We start from the raw sequence: 18,681 nt of genomic DNA, 5'->3' as shown, positions 1-18,681 counted from the left end.
CGGAAAAGAGAAGCACCCATCCTGTACATATCTGAACGAGTCGATCTGCAGGACTTTTTTATAATAAGCACGGAGCGAGCTTACAAAGAGTTTGTCTTAGTAATAAAAACCAAGTCAGTACATCTTCTTGGCTATAATCTTTAGTCACAGTTTACTTTTCAAAGTTAAGAATGCAATGTTTAAATCAAGCCTGATGTTTCCTCAAATGTGCAACAATAATTCAGAGGAAGAGCCAAGCTGATGTCCATTATGGACACCAACTCTCGCTCCTCCGACCACAGCTGTTACAACCACGGTGTAGGATGAGCTGCAGGCCTTTATCCCGACAGGAGTCAGACTGAACAATATGCATCTATAATTTCCTTTCGGACCCTTTTTGCTGCTTTAACGAGGGCATTTCCCTGGTGTGGGATTAAGATGTTGAATAGTAAATGGACTGGTTCTGATACAGCGCTTTTCTACTCTACCTCCAACCACTTTATACAACTTGCCTCATTCACCCATTCATACAAGCACTTTTTTTCCACACCCACAGTCATACTAACTCTGAGATTCTGGTGACAAACTCAGGGCTAGTATCTGCCCAATGCTCTATTTTCAATTGAATGGAAATACAAATATGTAAGGGACTTATAATATTTATGTCTTAAGGTAAAACCATGTTTTATTTTAAACTAGAGATCTTTATTGCTGTGAGTATCTGACAGCGAGTGAGACAGAGCAGTTTGTGCAACCTAAAGTCAAAAAGACTGCACGCCGTCTTTCATCTCTGAGGTTTAATGTATGACAAAATAATCATCACGTGTTCCTCACCATGTTCAGCAACACGTTACATGTTACACTGTATCATCATTAACTCAGCAAAAACTAAGTCAACATGAAAAAGCAGTTTGTGAAAGACCAGATGCAAAGATCACCGAGAGCATATATTAACTCTGAACATCTAAAATCTACTGTTCCCGAGAGAGCGGGTCACACATACCACTGTTCGCTGTTTGTTGGGGAGGAAGACCCTGACAATGGGCTTCTGGGGGGAGCGAGGGTTGGCTCGGCTTGTGTCAGTGGGGGTCTGCAGGACAGCCAAAGTGTTCGGGGCCGAGGGGAAAGCCTGAGGCCCTGCACCAACCCCACAACCTCCTATCTTGACTTCAAGAAGGGCTGGTAAAGCTGACTGAGAGCAGGAGAAGTCTGCGCTGTTACCGATGGCCTCCAGCAGCTGCTGCTCCCTCTGCTGCAGAGCGTCCAGTTTACTGGTGTACTCCTCATAGGCCTGCCAAAGAAGACACCGTGAGGAACGAACTCGACTGCTTCAACACCTCCGGTGACATTTATGAGGGTCACAGCAAGTTCTGTTCACTGAAGCCAAAACGATCTTACCTCTAGATAAATGGAGGGAGGGTTGTGTTCTCCGCCAAACTTGTCCAGGAGAGCCTCCAGATGTTCTTGTGTTAACTTTATCATCTGTTTGATGTTCCAGATCTGCAAGGAAACACGGTTAAAAGGCTCAGTACATACTTGCAAGTCTAAAACATGACTCCTTCCTATGCATTATGTGCAGAATATGCTTTCATTGTGTAGGCACATGACATTATTATACCAGGATCAGATAACATGGACACCCCTGGAGATTCACAGTGACCTTTGAACAGCATAATCTAAATCGTTCACTCTTCATTCATGCAAATTTTTGTCAAATTTCACTGAGACCAGTATTTTTAATGTGTTTATTGTAACTGTCCTTCCTAAATAAAACCTTTATGGTCCCATGTGCATCACTGTAAGGACACCCTTATTTTCCAATTTTAGCAAAAAGCTGTGCAGGTTTTTTGATTTGCATTTACAGTTTATGTTGTTTTTAGATATCCCACAAATAATTTGAAGATACACCCTTTGTGCAGACTGTGGGTGGGTGAGGGAGCGGTTTGGATTTGTTATGTAATGCCGTTTTGTATTTGTGTTTTCTGGACCCCGACAAAAAGAAGTTGCTAGTTTTCCAGACCCCGTCCTTCCTTAAGTTCAAGTAATCCACACATTAACAGTCCATGTCCTGCAGAGGAACCATAACAGTTTAATGATGGCTACGTTGTTAGACTCTGTTGTATTTGATATAATTATCATGTGCTTGGTTGAAATTTGTCTTTATCCAAACTTGACCTTTGACCTTTGCATAGAAAACATGTACACTGTGTACTGGGAAAGACAGAAGACCAGAAAGAAAAAAGGTCTCACTGTGTTAGAAAAACTGGAGTCATGTAAAGACTCATGTCACTGTGATTTATGAAAACAGAATTCTTGATAGAATGACAGTAAAAAAATAAAGTATTTAATTGGGTTCTTTCTTTCTACTTTCAGGACCTCAGTGAAGTAGCTGGGGACACTGGGGCTGTAGCTCCTTTACTAACAGGGTGGTGTTCGATCGCTGGGTGTTTGGTGGAGACACCTGTGGCACATTTTTGTCACATTATGTGCTGTTTCCTCAGCTTTGTCACCAAGACGAGTAACGGGTCCAAGTAAAGCTCGACATACAACAGCCAGAGCGGAGACGTAACAAAACACAGAGTTTGTGTTACTGTGCTGAAATAGAATTTTATGGTATTTGTGATTTGAGTCTTTATTTTTCTGACAGCTTCGTATTTTACACAAATATCTCTACTTTTTACTCAGCCTCGTTACTTTCATGATAGTTGAAGAGAGTTATTATTCCACATCCGTCTTCAAACTATTCTGAACCTAAACTGGAGGAAAGAACAACAAGAGCCAACCCTCCATCACCGGGCTTATCACACGCAAAGAGATGAAACGAGCAAAACCAAATAATTTATGCATCATTTATAGCGCTACACTCAGGGGTTAAAGGTGGGCCAGAACCAGCATTAGGTTCATTACTCAAAAAAAGTAGTGTTTACACATTACTCATGACTTTTCTTTAAACCACAGTATGTTACTTAGTTTCTACCAGAGTACACCTGTTACATTACATCCGTCTTCCTCTGTAAAATGACCTGAAATCCATTATTGCATAATTACCAGATCACAATATAAAGCTGAGACTACAGACTCACACCAACAAAAGTCCTTATGCTAACACACACACACACACACAGAGACACACATCATTTTTCTTTTAGTTTTTTCATGTATGAACACAGCGAAGATGAAAACCAGCCCATCGGGACCTCAGAGCGACCGTTACAGTGATTCAGGTCGACATGGATGTTGCGCCGCTGCCTTTGTTACCTGTTGAAGTTCAGTCCAAAGTGCTGCAACTGTGTTAGCAGCATAATGTAGCCGCTTCTGTCCTGGGTGCAGTTTTACTGTTGCACTCTTATTTTTAATTGCTCTAAAGCACTAAAGTAGTGACCATATCTACACTTTGACATCGGGCCTGTGGCCCAAGTGTGCGGAACGAAAAAGCAGCAAGCTCGATGTTTTTTGTTTCCCCTCTTTCGACCCACCCAGTGTGCAGATAAGCGAGAATTTTGTTAACACAAGTAGCAACAAAGTTGTAACTATAATTACTGAAACAGTACTCTGTTACTGATTACTGTAATATATACAAGTTGTTGTTTGAGGCACTTCAGCATCTAGCGAGTGTTGAAGCAGAGCAAGGATGAAGACAGTAACGTGTAAAACACACAGTGAATACACAAAGTGCTTCAGTGTGTCAGCTAATGCTAATGCTAGTGCTACTGTATTACGCGGATAGAGAGAAGTGAGAGCTAATTCCCCCAAGACAGACAGCACAGGAAAGGAAAAGAGAGTTTAGAGTTAAAGGAAAGAACAGCTCAGCCCTACTTTTTTATTACTGTTATCCCGACTGTACTCATTATTGTGTTTAGGTGTGGAGGCAAAGTCATCATCTACAATGCAGGTGACAGAAAGCAGAAATTAGCTTTCGCTGAAAGGTAGATGGTCTATGCCTGAGCGTTGGGTGAGGAGGTCAGTAAGTGAGAGAAAATGGGTGAAGTGTTTAACATGCAATGTTTATAATGCACGATGTGCATTATGAACTTTTTCCTTGCTTAGTCAACTAGTACCAAGTATCAGGAACAAGGGTGATGTGCAGAGCTGCAAACCAAAACAGAGGGACAAAGCTGATGAGGCATACCATGAAGATATGGGAAAGAGTTGAAGCCAGGTTAAGAAGAGAGGTGTCAATCAGTATGTAGCAGTATGGTTTCGTGCACCGAGTGGAAGAGCACTACAGATGTGACGCTTCACCGAGTCTTTACGGATCAGAGAAAGCAGATGATAGCATGCCAAGAGAGGAGCTGTGGTTCTGCATGAAGAAGTCAAGAGTGGCAGAGCAGTATGTGAGGGTGGTGCACGAAGAGCACAAGGACGGTGAGATTACATCAGGGATCTGATCTGAGCCCGCTCTGGTTTGCAGTGCTAATGGACAGATTGACAGGTGAGGCCAGAGAAGCACCTGTTTGCAGACGACACTCATCTGTAGTGAGAGTAGGAGTCCAATATCCTATGAGGTGGAGGGATGCTCTGGAGAGAAGAGATGAAAATCAATAGAAGCGTAAGTATAAATACGAGTCGGGCAGGTGGGACAGTGCAGATGCAAGGAGTAGAGAGAGTGATGGTAGAGTTTAAATATCTGGTCAACCATCGAAGGAAGTGAACAGTGGACACGAGGGGTGAAGAAAAGAGTACAGGCAGGCAGGGTGGAGGCGAGTGCAGGGGTGAAGCGTCAAAGTAGGATAGCAGCAAGAGGAAAGCAGAGGGTTCAGGGTGTGGGGAAGGGGAGGCTGACGCCACATCAGCCAATTATGCCTCCCCTATTGAAGTAGGACAGTTAATCTGGAGGAGAGACAGCTGAGCAGAGCACTAAGCAGAGGGCTGACTCAAGTGAGTGCTAGGAAGTGACTTCGCAAGTCACTTCCTTCTTCAATGCCCTGTACCAACACAGGGCAGAGCAGCTATCTGAACGCTACTCCAACAGAGGTCGATTATCTTGTTAATAATTTTACCTCCTCACTACGTACGACTCTGGATACTGTAGCTCCTGTGAAAACTAAGGTCTCAAATCAGAAGTCCCTGACTCCGTGGTATAATTCTCAAACACGTAGCCTAAAGCAGATAACTCGTAAGCTGGAGAGGAAATGGTGTGTCACAAATTTAGAGGATCATCATTTAGCCTGGAGAAATAGTTTGCTGCTTTATAAGAAAGCCCTCCGCAAAGCCAGAACATCTTACTATTCGTCACTGATTGAAGAAAATAAGAACAACCCCAGGTTTCTCTTCAGCACTGTAGCCAGGCTGACAAACAGTCAGAGCTCTACTGAGCCAACCATCCCTTTAACGTTAACTAGTAATGACTTCATGAACTTCTTCACAAGTAAAATTCTTATCATTAGAGAAAAAATTACCAATAATCATCCCACAGATGTAATATTATCTACAGCTACTCTTAGTACCATCAATGTTAAGTTAGACTCTTTTTCTCCAATTGATCTTTCTGAGTTAACTTCAATAATTAATTCCTCCAAACCATCAACGTGTCTTTTAGACCCCATTCCTACAAAACTGCTCAAAGAAGTCCTGCCATTAATTAATTCTTCAATCTTAAATATGATCAACCTATCTCTAATAATCGGCTATGTACCACAGGCCTTCAAGCTGGCTGTAGTTAAACCTTTACTCAAAAAGCATCTCTAGACCCAGCTGTCCTAGCTAATTATAGGCCAATCTCCAACCTTCCTTTCATATCAAACATCCTTGAAAGAGTAGTTGTCAAACAGCTAACAGATCATCTGCAGAGGAATGGCTTATTTGAAGAGTTTCAGTCAGGTTTCAGAGCTCATCACAGCACAGAAACAGCTTTAGTGAAGGTTACAAATGATCTTCTTATGGCCTCTGACAGTGGACTCATCTCTGTGCTTGTCCTGCTAGACCTCAGTGCAGTGTTCGATACTGTCGACCATAATATCCTATTAGAGCGATTAGAACATGCTGTAGGTATTACAGGTACTGCACTGCAGTGGTTTGTATCATATCTATCTAATAGACTCCAATTTGTTCAAGTAAATGGAGAGTCCTCTTCACACACTAAGGTCAATTATGGTGTTCCACAGGGTTCAGTGCTAGGACCAATTCTGTTTACATTATACACGCTTCCCTTAGGCAGCATCATTAGAAGACATAGCATAAATTTTCACTGCTATGCAGATGACACGCAGCTCTATCTATCCATGAAGCCAGGTAACACACACCAATTAGTTAAACTGCAGGAATGTCTTAAAGACATAAAGACCTGGATGGCCGCTAACTTTCTGCTTCTTAATTCATTCCCATGGATTCCCATGATGCACTGGGTGTTTCTTCTTCACTCACTATGTGTTAATAGACCTCTCTGCACTGAATCATATCTGTTATTAACCTCTGTCTCTCTTCCACAGCATGTCTTTATCCTGTTTTCCTTCTCTCACCCCAACCAATCACAGCAGATGGCCCCGCCCCTCCCTGAGCCTGGTTCTGCCGGAGGTTTCTTCCTGTTAAAAGGGAGTTTTTCCTTCTCACTCTCGCCAAAGTGCTTGCTCATAGGGGGTCATATGATTGTTGGGTTTTTCTCTGTATGTATTATTGTGGGGTCTACCTTACAATATAAAGCACCTTGAGGGGACTGTTGTTATGATTTGGCGCTGTATAAATCAAATTGAGTTGAATTGTAACCCATTAGAAAGAAAGCACACAAAATACTGCGAATAAACAAAAGCTGAAGCTGCTATCATTGTGCGTGAGTTCTTTATTTACACTATGGTTTGGAGACTGTGGCACTGACAAAAGCAATGCGGTGGAGCTGGAGGTGCCAGAGCAGACGATGCTAGGATTTTCATTGGGAGGGGCAGCTCAGCACCAATAACATTTTCCATTAAGCAAATCATATATAAACATGGTTGGACACTTGGTACTGGGCACATTATCTACACACTGCCACACTTGGCAAACTAAAAATCTGGTTATAGGTTAAGAGGGCCTTCTGTCATTGCCTGTTAGCAGCTAGTACTAGCAAAATAAATGCAGTTATTTTGTTTATAGCGGTAATCTGTTCAAATATTAGTATAACACTAGTCTATTTTTATGTTTGTGATGTAGGGGCTGGCAATATATCGAATATACTCGATGTATCGCTGGTTTTTCCATGGCTGAAATCGCTTTATCATAAGCTGTTTGCAAAACGTGGTAATTTGACAAACATGCTGTGAAACTATTGTCACTAAAAGGCAGCAGTGCCACAAATTTATTCCACCAGCTGAGAAGTTATTACCTGCAAAATCAATGTTTAAAACTTGGCACACGAACGTCTCCAAACGCACCAAAGAACACGTTAAACAAACTACCCGTGACACCTGTAACGGTCCCAGGTCAGTCGTTTTATAGTTACTATCCAGACTTTTGTGTCTGTAATCTGAGGTCATCACATTTTTGTATTTTATAATTTGTATATGTTAGAAACAAAACAGAGCACCCTTTTAAATTTGTGGTTTTATTTTGTCTCGTGAATTCCTGCTTGATGTACTTTTTCGTTGCTGATCTTTTGTTCGTTAAAGGTTTAGTGTTGACCACAGGGAGAGACTTACTGTCACAGTCATTTGTGGAAAACCTCTGTGTGCAAATGTGGGTAAAATAAAACATTTAAATTCATTCAGATTTTTTGTTTTCAGCGTAGAAAACAAACATTGACTTGTCTATTTGAATGAGTATACCAGTGCAGTGTTAGCACTATGTGGTTAAAAATAACATTTAAGGTTATTTACACATATTGTGATATCACGTAAAAATATCGTGATATCAGATTCGCCTCATATCGCCCGTCCCTCTCAGACAAAACTGTTGTTATTATAGTGGAAGCGTAATGTGATGCATTCAGTTTAGCCGCAGGGTCATGCAGTGGTCATCATGCTATGCTCTATATACCTGACTTTATGCGTGCTAAATTTACACATTTAGAATTATAAATGTAAAACAACACTAATTAACTTGGGGAAATAAAAAAAGACTCAAATCTCTAATAAATAGATAAAAAATAAATACATTGTATCCTCTCAGTGTCAAAGAAGACAGGCAGAGGAGACAACATCATGTTGATGTCTGGAAAGGAAAGCGGACATTTGTGTCTTCTCTGATCTCACTGACGATTCTCCACCACAGCGATGCACTTTGACTGCTTTACACTCTTTACAGTTAGTAGGCGGCTAATCACTTCAAGTCAGGAGATGCTAGAGTGAGATTTCACTTTCAGGCCTGCAGTTAGCCGTTTGATCCGTTTCTGAAACAAAAGTTTGGCTTTCTTAAAAACGTATCTCTGTCCTAACGCTGCCCATTAACAGCTGCTGAGGATCAATCATTTGGGAAACTGAAGCAAGGTTTCAAGGTTTTTATGCCACTACTCCACATCTTTGCTCTCCTGTGCTTTGTCACATTTTGTTGGTCATCTCTGCACTTTGCTTCCCCCCACCTGTCATCTGACCTCTGAGTGGCTCACAGCTGATCACTGGACAGTTGGTTTCCATCGGTAATGTTTTATGGTCCAACTCCTGAAACCTTGAAACTAATACTGTTTTGATTTGGTGCTCTGTGCACACACTAAGTGATGTGAATTGTACTTGTAGAAAAAAGGAAGAGTTTTTAAAGCAAAGCTTTTTATACTAATGTTAAAACAACTGTTCCCCAGCATTAATCAATAATCCATCCTCACCATCTTTTACTTCTCCTCTCAGTGTCAAGCTCCGATGCTGCTCCAAACAGACAGAGCCTGCTCTGAAAAGTCTCCCTGATTCTGTTCATCTGGACATGAATCAACTTTTTGATTGTGTTCATGGTCCAGATGAACAGCATCAGCTTCCTGGGATTTCCATACCTGGACGATCCTTTACTCTGGTCACACATTAATGACCACATCCTGTAAATATGGACACTTGTGACAGCTGACAACATCTGATCTTGGATGAACAGAATGCAACTGAAAAGCACCATCAGACACTGTCCTAGCTCAAGCTCAGCTCTCATTACTTTAATCACTTTGGAGCTTTGTCCAAGTTTCCAATGCACAGCAGGTTCAAATAGTTTCTCCGTCCTACAAAGTCCTGAAAATAATCAGAATGAAGCTAATTCAATAACCAGCCAAACACACTTACAGAATTTAGAAATGATTATTTTTAAATAGGGTCAGAAAAGCTACGGTTTACTGATGGTTTATGTTTACACAGCTTGAGACATGCTGGGAAATCCAACATGAAGGTCATGTTAGAGAATAAAGACTGATTTTCTATCCAGCTGCACAGCGGCAGAGTTGGATAACCAATGGATCACAGTTTGCTAGCTGTACTGTATAGATAGCAGTCTTGAATTATCCCAGTGTTCTGGGATGACGTTTAATCCTCTCAGGGTGATGTCCAAACTGAGGCACCAAAATATTCATCCCGGGTTTTCCTTTAAATCAATAGTTTGAGCCATAAAATAATTTCTGATGATATTTTTAACCAAACACGGAACATTCTCAGCGAGACGCAGTGAGAGAGAGTAGATGATCCAGAAACGACTCAAACCAGCTGATGGAGAACGGTGCCGCCGGGACAGGTGAGTTTGCCTTGCAGAGACTTCATCTGCAGTTTTTCATATAAAACAGCGCTGTGTGTGGACCAGGGCTCAACACATCCTGCACCGGATGTTATCTGGAGTTTGAATGGCACATGAAAAAAAGCCCCTCTAAAATACACACTACACCATTTTATGAAGAAGCCTAAGAGTTATAGCTGAGCTCAGATGTGTGATTACAGAAATTTTAAGAGAAACCAGCAGATGCGCGCCTGTAACCGACACACTAAGGCCACCACACCGTAGATGCTCCAGAGACTAAAATCCAGAGTCAGCGCAGTCTTTAAATGCTTTTATTTTTAGTCTCTGGTGAGCTCAGGGCCCTGGAGCTCTCACTACGGAGCTGAGCTGCAGTGACAGAGACGTGGACACAGGAACTCTCCAAATGTTCACGCAGGAGTTCTGGACCCTAAAATGGGTGCTGCCAAAGCCTGTGACGGATTTCTCATGTTCTGTATGACATAGCAGGGAAATGTGTTCACGTCAGATATGAGCTGCAGTGTTGTTTGTTCCAAACTTTAAGACAAAGCCATCCTGCTGTGTGCTTCAGGCTGCTGTCGTGGTCCAGCAGGGAGGCCTGTGACCTGCAGAATCAAGGCTAGGCTACGTGGTCAGTGCGGACACTGCTGAGGACACAGCCTGATGCTTTCTGCGTGTGTGTGTGTGCAGGAGTTGCGGAGATGCTAGTCATATCGTGTCACATTAAGAAAAGTAGCATGTGTGGCTAAATCACACCTCAAACACCACAAGCACGACTCGGGCTAGCCTCCAGGTCCACCATCAGCATCCCCGGCAGCAGCCCTGTGAGCGCAGGCCTCGCAGCACCGCTCGCCGTCAAACTTTGTCCGCACCACAATTCCGCACGACACACCACGAAGCGCTAAACTGCGTCTTTGTGCTTTGAACAGCGGTGTGTGCGCGCGCGTGTGTGCGCGTGTGCTGTTGTCGCAGCAGGCTGCAGATGCTGTGAGGCTGGAGAGCGAAGCGAGCAGGCCCGACACAAACACAGCTCCGCAGCCTGGAGCTTCCCCCGCCACGGAGCCCGGCCCGCGAGCCGGGTGAGCCGGGGCCGCTCGCATTTCCAGCCCTGCGCCGCAGCCCACCGCCCGGGCTCCAGCCGCCGTTTCCCGAACCTTTCCATCCAATTACCTCCGCTCGGAGCCCGTGTCCCCTGCCCAGCTTCGACCCGCTGCCGTGGGGCTTACCTCCTCATCCTGCGGACCTCCCGGGATCCCCGACGAGCAGGACGAGTCCAGTCCGGCGCCCAGCTCGTCCAGGCCCCGCTCCCTGCCCGGCTCCAGCTCCGTGGTGTCTCCGTTAAAGACGGGCGGTGGGGACTCGGCGCTGCTCAACGCCGCCATTTTAAACTGCGAGAAAGTGAGTGGAAAATAATCGAGGAAAACGCAACCCGGTGCTGAGGACAGGAGGGGGAGACAGAGGCACGGGCCAGAGCTCCGGACCTCTTTCGATTGAGTAAAACCGGGAAAAGCAGCCGTTTGAAACGACCACGGAGAGCTTCTTACAGCCTTCCTGCGTCCACCTGCCGCTGGGAGCTTCAGGTGCCCGGTACGCTGAACACGCAGGAGTGCTGCAGGGTAGCAACCCTGGATGACCTGAAGCGTGCCGAGTGCCAGGATTCAGCCCCTCAGTACTCAGCGTGGTAGGAAACACGGGCTTAGCATGAGCGAACCGTGGCTGATTATGAGTGTGCGCTCAGCCACAGTAAAACAAGTCCGCACAAAGATGGCAGTGCAGTGAGACCCGAACAACAATATCTGAATTAAAACATTTATTCACACGAGGGCCCAGTGTGAATAAATTTAGCAGCCTTCTTATAGGATCACAAGTGGGCAACTCCAAGTGTTGAGGGCCGGTGTCCTGCAGGCTCTACATATCACACCTGAATCAAATGATGAGTTCATTACCAGGCCTCTGGAGAACTTCAAGACATTTAAATCAGCTGTGTTGGACCTGCAGGACACCGGCCCTCGAGGCCTGGAGTTCCCCACCCCTGGTTTAGTAACTACCTGTAATAGCAAACCTTTTTCTTAATGTCACGGAAGTCCGAATGCAGTAAATGGATGGGCTGCTAAGAACACCTTAATACTCAATGTGAGCACTCAAAGCACTTTCTCCTACAAGTCTCATTCACCCAGTCACACACACACACACACCCAGTGCATCCATCGGAGTATCTCGGGGTTCAGTATGTTGCCCAATGATACTTCAACTCTTGAACAATAGGAGCTGGCAATCATTCCGATTGGTCGATGATTCCACCAGCCTCAGTATTTCACAAATCGTTTAATGACCATATATGCTTACGTCAGCAGGTCGACCCAGAAAAACATAGATTGTGGATAGCAGCGTATGCTGAGTGTTTCCTACATGGAGGGATTTTATCCCCCTCTTTTTGATTTTTCTTCTTTAAAAGGCAATAAAACAAAGTTTTGCACCACTCTGCAGATTTATCACATTGACTTTATTGTGAAAAATAAGGGTGTCTACTTCTATACATTTGAGCCGTTCCATCCACAGTCAAGCTATCAGCAGCTAACACTTCCTCCTGGGCTGTTCTACAGAAAGGCATTATTATGTGGTAATAAGATATAAGCGCAGCCCTCTTACTACCACACACACACACACACACACACACACACACGTTCAATAACATACACAATTTAACAGAAGTGGAATATGCCCAACTCAGAACGTCCTGTCAGCACAGAAACAAAGGACAGTCCCGACCAGAGGAACGCTCTCAGGACCAGCATCCCACCACAGTGCACACCGACCAGTGCAGCCTGCCCAGAAACCAAAGAACGTCGAGTCCTGTGCAGCCTCGGGAAGCAGAAGCGTGGCAGTTCATTTCTTCTTGCCTGCTCTCTTCCCCTCTCCTTTTTTTGGCGTCCCTTTTCCTCTTAGTTTCCTCAGACGACGCATCTCCTCCTTGAAGTCTTCATGCTCATCTCTAAAACGAATTAAAAATTTGATTAGACACAGTTTTTACTTTTGCCATATTTACATGCACTTCATCTTATGGATTTCACTGTTTTTCATATGAGATCTCTTCAGAAAGTTATCAAACCATCACTCAGGACTTTCTGGTGAAGCAGAAGAAAGCCACTTTGAAGAAGGGTACAGGACATCTCTGCAGACTTTACCTGCACAGGTATGCAACATAACAGCTGCCCGGGCATATCTGGGTTTCGATTTGAACTTTTTGCTTCCCACTGGGGGTAATCACTAAAGGCAGTAAGGGTGTGGAAGCAGCAGAGGGCTGTGAGCTAAACCTGGTGGAGGAATGGTGCAGCTAATTTGCTCTCTCCAAGCTGCTCACTGGTCGTCTGTCACATTCAGTGGACTGGTGGACACACACACTCATACAGTGAAGCAGGTTTATGTAACATTCACACTCTGATGGATGGATCGGGGGCAACCGGGGTTCAGTGGGACACTTTGACAGATGGACAGGAGGAGCTGGGGATCGTTTCCTCGACCTCCCTACTGGTAAACGACCCACTCTCCCATCACTCGGCCACCTGAGCCACAACCAGTCACTTAAACACAGTGATGTTCTTCATTCTTCTCCACACATCTTGTGCTGTTCTGCCCAAGCTAGTAGTCCTTGTATTTCTTCAGCTTCCCCTTTAGCTCATGCTGGACCCTCCTCAGTGGGAGCCTGACCTGGAAGCTTTAAGCCAGGGGTGGGAACTCCAGGCTTCGAGGGCCGTGTCCTGCAGGTTCTAGATATCACACCTGAATCAAATGATGAGTTCATTACCAGGCCTCTGGAGAACTTCAAGACATGCTGAGGAGGCCATTTAGCCATTTAAATCAGCTGACACATCTAAAACCTGCAGGACGCCGGCCCTCGAGACCTGGGGTTGGACACCGCTGACCTGAGCAGTTAAACACGTCTTTAAGGGAAGTAATGAGCCAAAACTTCTTGTTCACAAAGCAACATGCAGCCCTGAGATGGTAAGATGGTGTAGTTACACACAAATGTGATATATTCTGTCATACAGCTTATTAATGTCCTCTCCATGTGGTTTACAAAGTTCATTCCAGCACGTGGACTCCTGCAGTGCCTCAGCAGCTTCAAACAGCTAGCCTAATAACTCCAGTGACACTGTGTGCTTTAGCAGCATTACCACACAGCACCTCTCGCTCTCTGTGTTCTGGTGCACACTCGACTTACTGTTTTCCAGTGAGGCGTGGTTAAAATCCCCACTGGTAACCATGAGACATTTTCCATAATAGAATGAATGACGACACCTCCACGTCACATGATCTTTGAATGCAAACAAAGAAACAAAAACCCTGATACAGCAAATAATTTGGATGCAATCAGTTCAATATCTGGGCCACAGAAACATTTCATCACAAAACAGAATAAATAACGAAAAAAATGCATATCTAGTAACAAGGTAATTAGTAATTAAGAATAATTAAGTGATTAAAAACTAGTGGGAAGTGTGGGAGTGGCAGGATGTTGTCAGGCTGCACAGCTCCATGGTAGGAAAACCTGCTCCAGTGAGCAGCGACCTGACACTGAGGCAGTGGGTCAGCTCTCAGCACGAGGCCAAGACGATGCTGAGAAACAAGAACTGTCGTTGAGTTACAGTCCAGACATGAACCACACTTTACATTATTAACATTTATGGATAGAACCGAAGATGCCGTCCAATATGCCAGAATCAAAGAAAGTAAAAAAAACCCTCTTCATCAGACTTACTCATGATGACCTTTAAAGTACCTTTAAAGCATTCAGGGTCTTATACTTTTGTAAATGAGTCATTTCGGTTTTTAACAAAAAAGCAAAGGAGTCAAAGTACTTTCTGAAGCAACTGCAGTTCACATTTTTCCTCCATTTATAAGTCACTTCATATTCTTTCTGAAGTAATAACTAGTGGCTGATTAAACTTCAGAGGCACTGACAGAGGCCAACGCAGAGGGCGGAGCTTGGATCTCTCAGATTCCAGCCTTCACTTCCTGGTTATCTTTTTTGGTTTCGGAAACAATGTAACTGCTCCTGCACTGACATACTTATTGTATGTCACAGTGTTTCATGCCGAAGTGTAAATTTCAATTATTTAAAAAATGTCGTTCAAACAAAACACACTTTAGCATGTATACTTATATTTGTTTGTTGTTTAATTAGGATGATCCTCAGTTATCCATTCAGTTCATTATCACACCTACACTGTAATGCAATTACATTTTTTAAAGGGACAAAATGACAACAGTGGGATTTGTTTTACATTTTTTTTGTAAATCCCACAAAAAATGAAAATAAATGTTAATATCAGAAGTCATGAACTTTCAAACTCTTAAAAATGTGTTTCAGCAGCACAACTGTGTAAAAATAAATGAAGCCATTTTTGCTTTTACAAAGGTAAATACTGACATCGTATCACAGGTGTGTTCTATTGTACCTGAACAGACCCATGAACCTGAGCTTCTGGGTCACAGCATAGTAAATCTTGTGGTGTGGGTACCAGTCATACACCTCCTTCCTCTTGGCCATAGGGGGCTCCTGGAACAGCTGGACCACCTTCATAGATTTCGGGTCCGTTGGATGCACAACTTCTCCAAAGATCTGTGAGCTCAGTCTGGCCATCCGCAATGCATAGCTGGACAGGCCTGCCATCACTGATGAGCACAAGAAACATATAGTTTGACATTTGACAAGTTTGAACACGCCTTTTCATTCAACGTTTTTCTTTATTTTTACTACTTTCTACATTGTAGATACAAACTGAAGACATCAAATATGTCAAACAGGATCTATGGAGTTATGTAGCAAAGAAAAATGTGAAAAATAACTAAACATGTCTGATATCACAATGTACAGTGTTTGGGTTTCTTTGTGGTACAACTTGTCTTACTTTTTTAATCAGCATGAAAGTTACATGAACTTAGCATGTTTAAAAGTATTCTACGTAAGTTTTTCCATGATTGTAAAAGAGCTGGTGATTCATCTTCATGGTAAGAAAGGACTGAAAATTTCGGGCTTTTATTTGGAGGAACAATGAGGTGCTCATGTTTGTCAGGGAACACTGGACCAGTTCTGTATCCTCTCAAAACATTCAAGGGCATCTGGGTGTTTGCCCAACTAGCCTGTGTGTGTTTTGTGGATTTGGAGCAAGCATTTGACCGTGTCCCTCAGGATGCTTCCAGAGTAGATCGAGCCTGTTGTTGCAGGGTCCAGTTCCCTTGCAGCCGTTGTGAAAGTTTGGTCTGCGCTGCATGCAAAAAGTCAGACTCATTTTCAGTGGGTTTTGGACTCTGCTGTTCTGCTCATAATATTTATGGACAGAAGTTCTAGTTTGCACTCAAGGGGTAATGGTGAGAGTCTAGTTCATTACCAGGCCTCTGGAGCAGTTGAAGGCATGTTGAGAGGTCATTTAGCCATTTAAATCAGCTGTGTTGGATCAAGGACACGTCTAAAACCTGCAGGACACCGGCCTTTGAGGCCTAGAGTTCCCCCACCCCTGCTCTACACGATGGTTTGGCTTCGCCTTAGAGACAGGGTGAAGAGCTTGGTTATTCAGGAGGAGCTCGGAGTAGAGCTGCTACTCCACCACACTGAAAGGAGCCAGTTGAGGTGGTTCGGGTATCTGACTAGGATGCCTCCCTGACACCTCCTAGGTAAGGTGTTCTGGGTATGTTTCACTGAGAGGAGACCCCAGGGCAGACCCAGGCTACACAGAAGAGTATATTTCTCAGGTTTTTTGGAAACACCTTGGTGTCCCCCCAGGAGAGCTAGAGGAGGTGGCTGAAGAGATGGAGCTCTGGGTGTCTCTGGTTAGACTGCTGCACCCGCGACCCAGACAAGTGGCACAAAATGGATGGATGGATGATCCGTACAGATGTACTTACCAGAATCCAGAAATGACTTTGTTAGCTGTTAAGATCATGCACATTTTAACTCTATGCTGATCCAGCCAGCCTACAAAGTGGTCAGATATGTACTTATTGAGAAATATAGCTGTATATGACTGGGATACATACAGCAAGAACTGATTTATTTTCCTAGCAATAATACACAATACGTAAAAGAAACAATTAAAAGAACAGTGAATATTTCTCCAAAAACATTTAACATACCATGTGCTGTAGTATTGCTAGCCTTCTTCCTGATGCTAATGTAATAACTAGTTATGCCAGCCTGACATTCAAGGTTTAATACAGATCAGCAGGTTTTGGCCTGAACTGGAAAATGCAGTATTAGCATCTAAATTATCTGAGACATTTGAGTCAGTCGTGTTGATTATTGCTGTAAATTATGATAAAGTACAATTTTTCCTCTCTCTGCTAAAGGAGCTAATAAAGGAACCATATATGTTAGTGCTGTTTCTTATAGTTTGTAAACTGTATAATATGTTGTATTATTTAATTTAGTTCAGTCTGTTCTTGTCTTGGAGGAACTGGATCATTTCCATAGAAATTAATAAAGTGCTCTGATTCTGATTGAAGCACCAATCCTAATCATTTCAAATATTTAACCTATTCTTACTATGACTGCAGGTCACTTCACTCACAGAGACAGTGAAGTACACACATATCAGTAGCTAACAGCCATCGGAGGCAGAAACAACTTAAAACCATAGTAACCCACACCCGGCCAGTTACTAGTTTAATTTAATCTTTCATACGTCAATATTTTCTGAGCTGACAGTGTCTGAGCCATGGGGAATCAAACCAGAATAAAACATAAAGATTCATATTTATTGCATTAACATAGCTATGCAATAGCCTGATTTTCCTATTGCTGTAGAAACAGTGACATGAAAAGTAAGACTAAACTACAGAGTCTATGAAGCCTGAACGTTACTGAAAGGGTTTTTCTCATTAAAGCCACCAGATTGTTTTCAGGAGAACAGTCGCTTTCCCAAAAATAAATAAAAATCTAAATTTAATTAATTAATTAAAAAAAGGAATTACCGTCCCATAATTCTTAGCGAGGACCATCTGACCATTCATGAGAACTGTCAAGAAAACTAACCAAGCAGCGCGGATCACGCACATTTTAAACACAATTGTATTTTCCCGTGAATGTTAACGGCAGGCCGGTAAACCCAGGAGTCCAGCGGCGTAGATTTACATAAACACGCTAAATCCAGATTATAAACTATGTTAATTTATCAAAGTGCGTTCGCGGGTCTGTATAATTCAGTTAGCAAGGTTCGTTGTATTGCAGCTTTAGGAATTATTACTAATTATATATTAGCACGTTTTTTGTTACTTTGGGTCAGCTGGGATAAATTATAGAGGGAAGCCGACGAAGTGAGTCAGACTGGATCACTGAACAGCAGGTAAATATGAGAACTAGGGTTTCTGATGCTGCAGTCACAGGATGATCTATTAACACTTCGATAATGTTTGCACACAGACCCACTCCAGTAAATAATAAGCAGCATTCTGCCAAGAACACGAGGAACCAGCTCGTGTCTGTGAGCTGATGTGAGCAGACGAACAGCTTCATGACAGTGAAATTAATTCTTACCGCAACTGCGCACAGCGTTGTTTCCAGAATCTGTCTGTAGCCTCTGCTTCAGGTAACAGCTAACAGTAACCTTCACCAGAGACGGTGCAGCACGCGTGACACATGCTCCGTGGAACTGATTGGCTTGTTTCTTTTACTTCCTGTTTGTGCGACTCTGTGTGAATTACACATATCTATCATTGGAACAATTAGTAGTTTTTATTACACATATATGTATCCATTAGCCGTCATTAAATTCTCGAAAACACTATCCTAGTCGATATATTCTAATTTATCTACCAATGCGTTTACGCAATCAAAGAGGAAGTCCGTCGCTCTTAATAGTTCCGTGGATGTGACACGTATAGGCAAAGTTCCGCTTAAATGCAGCTCGTTCGCTTATAAGTGCAGGAGGTGCTGATTGTTTTTTTGGCTTGATAATAATGCGACGGTGCACGACGAAGCATTTCAAAACAGTATTTAGCCCATGTGTTCAGCAGCACATAATTCAATTCAATCAATTACTCTTTACTAACACACTTTACGTCCATCTTTTAAAAAAAACAAACAACAAAAAAACACAA

The 18,681-nt window shown here is 43.2% G+C and overlaps 2 protein-coding genes across 3 annotated transcripts in view; both read right to left on the bottom strand.

Moving 5' to 3' along the window:
• The window catches only part of braf (B-Raf proto-oncogene, serine/threonine kinase), a 33,472-nt gene extending 22,003 nt beyond the window's left edge, over positions 1–11,469 (bottom strand). The window contains exons 1-3 of one of the 2 annotated variants that reach the window (XM_019346812.2): positions 10,812–11,469; positions 1,378–1,479; positions 983–1,270 (exon numbers count right to left, since the gene is read on the bottom strand). In XM_019346812.2, coding sequence (XP_019202357.1) covers positions 983–1,270; positions 1,378–1,479; positions 10,812–10,967 — 546 coding nt within the window. In that variant the 5' untranslated portion in view covers positions 10,968–11,469. The remainder of the gene's footprint in view (positions 1–982; positions 1,271–1,377; positions 1,480–10,811) is intronic. The other variant, XM_019346814.2, reaches the window with a different exon arrangement.
• A 598-nt stretch (positions 11,470–12,067) lies between these two features.
• On the bottom strand, positions 12,068–18,452 carry mrps33 (mitochondrial ribosomal protein S33). The gene is made up of 3 exons (XM_025899333.1): positions 18,119–18,452; positions 15,045–15,261; positions 12,068–12,577 (listed from the first exon to the last, which is right to left on the bottom strand). The coding sequence occupies exons 2-3, from the start codon at positions 15,257–15,259 to the stop codon at positions 12,472–12,474; spliced, it is 321 nt and encodes a 106-aa protein (XP_025755118.1). The 5' UTR covers positions 15,260–15,261; positions 18,119–18,452; the 3' UTR covers positions 12,068–12,471.
• Between the last annotated feature and the right edge of the window lie 229 nt (positions 18,453–18,681).

This window comes from Oreochromis niloticus, linkage group LG17 (genome assembly GCF_001858045.2).
Source record: "Oreochromis niloticus isolate F11D_XX linkage group LG17, O_niloticus_UMD_NMBU, whole genome shotgun sequence".
In the NCBI taxonomy this organism is placed as follows: Eukaryota; Metazoa; Chordata; class Actinopteri; order Cichliformes; family Cichlidae; genus Oreochromis; species Oreochromis niloticus.
Note: the sequence above shows the minus strand (reverse complement) of the source record. Positions and strands in the feature narration are given on the sequence as shown.

Coding starts and splice junctions, on each gene's coding strand:
- mrps33 (XM_025899333.1), bottom strand. CDS start 15,259: ATGGCAGGCCTGTCCAGCTATGCATTGCGGATGGCCAGACTGAGCTCA. Junction 12,578..15,044: donor AGGTTCATGGGTCTGTTCAG/GTACAATAGAAC, acceptor AATTCGTTTTAG/AGATGAGCATGAAGACTTCA.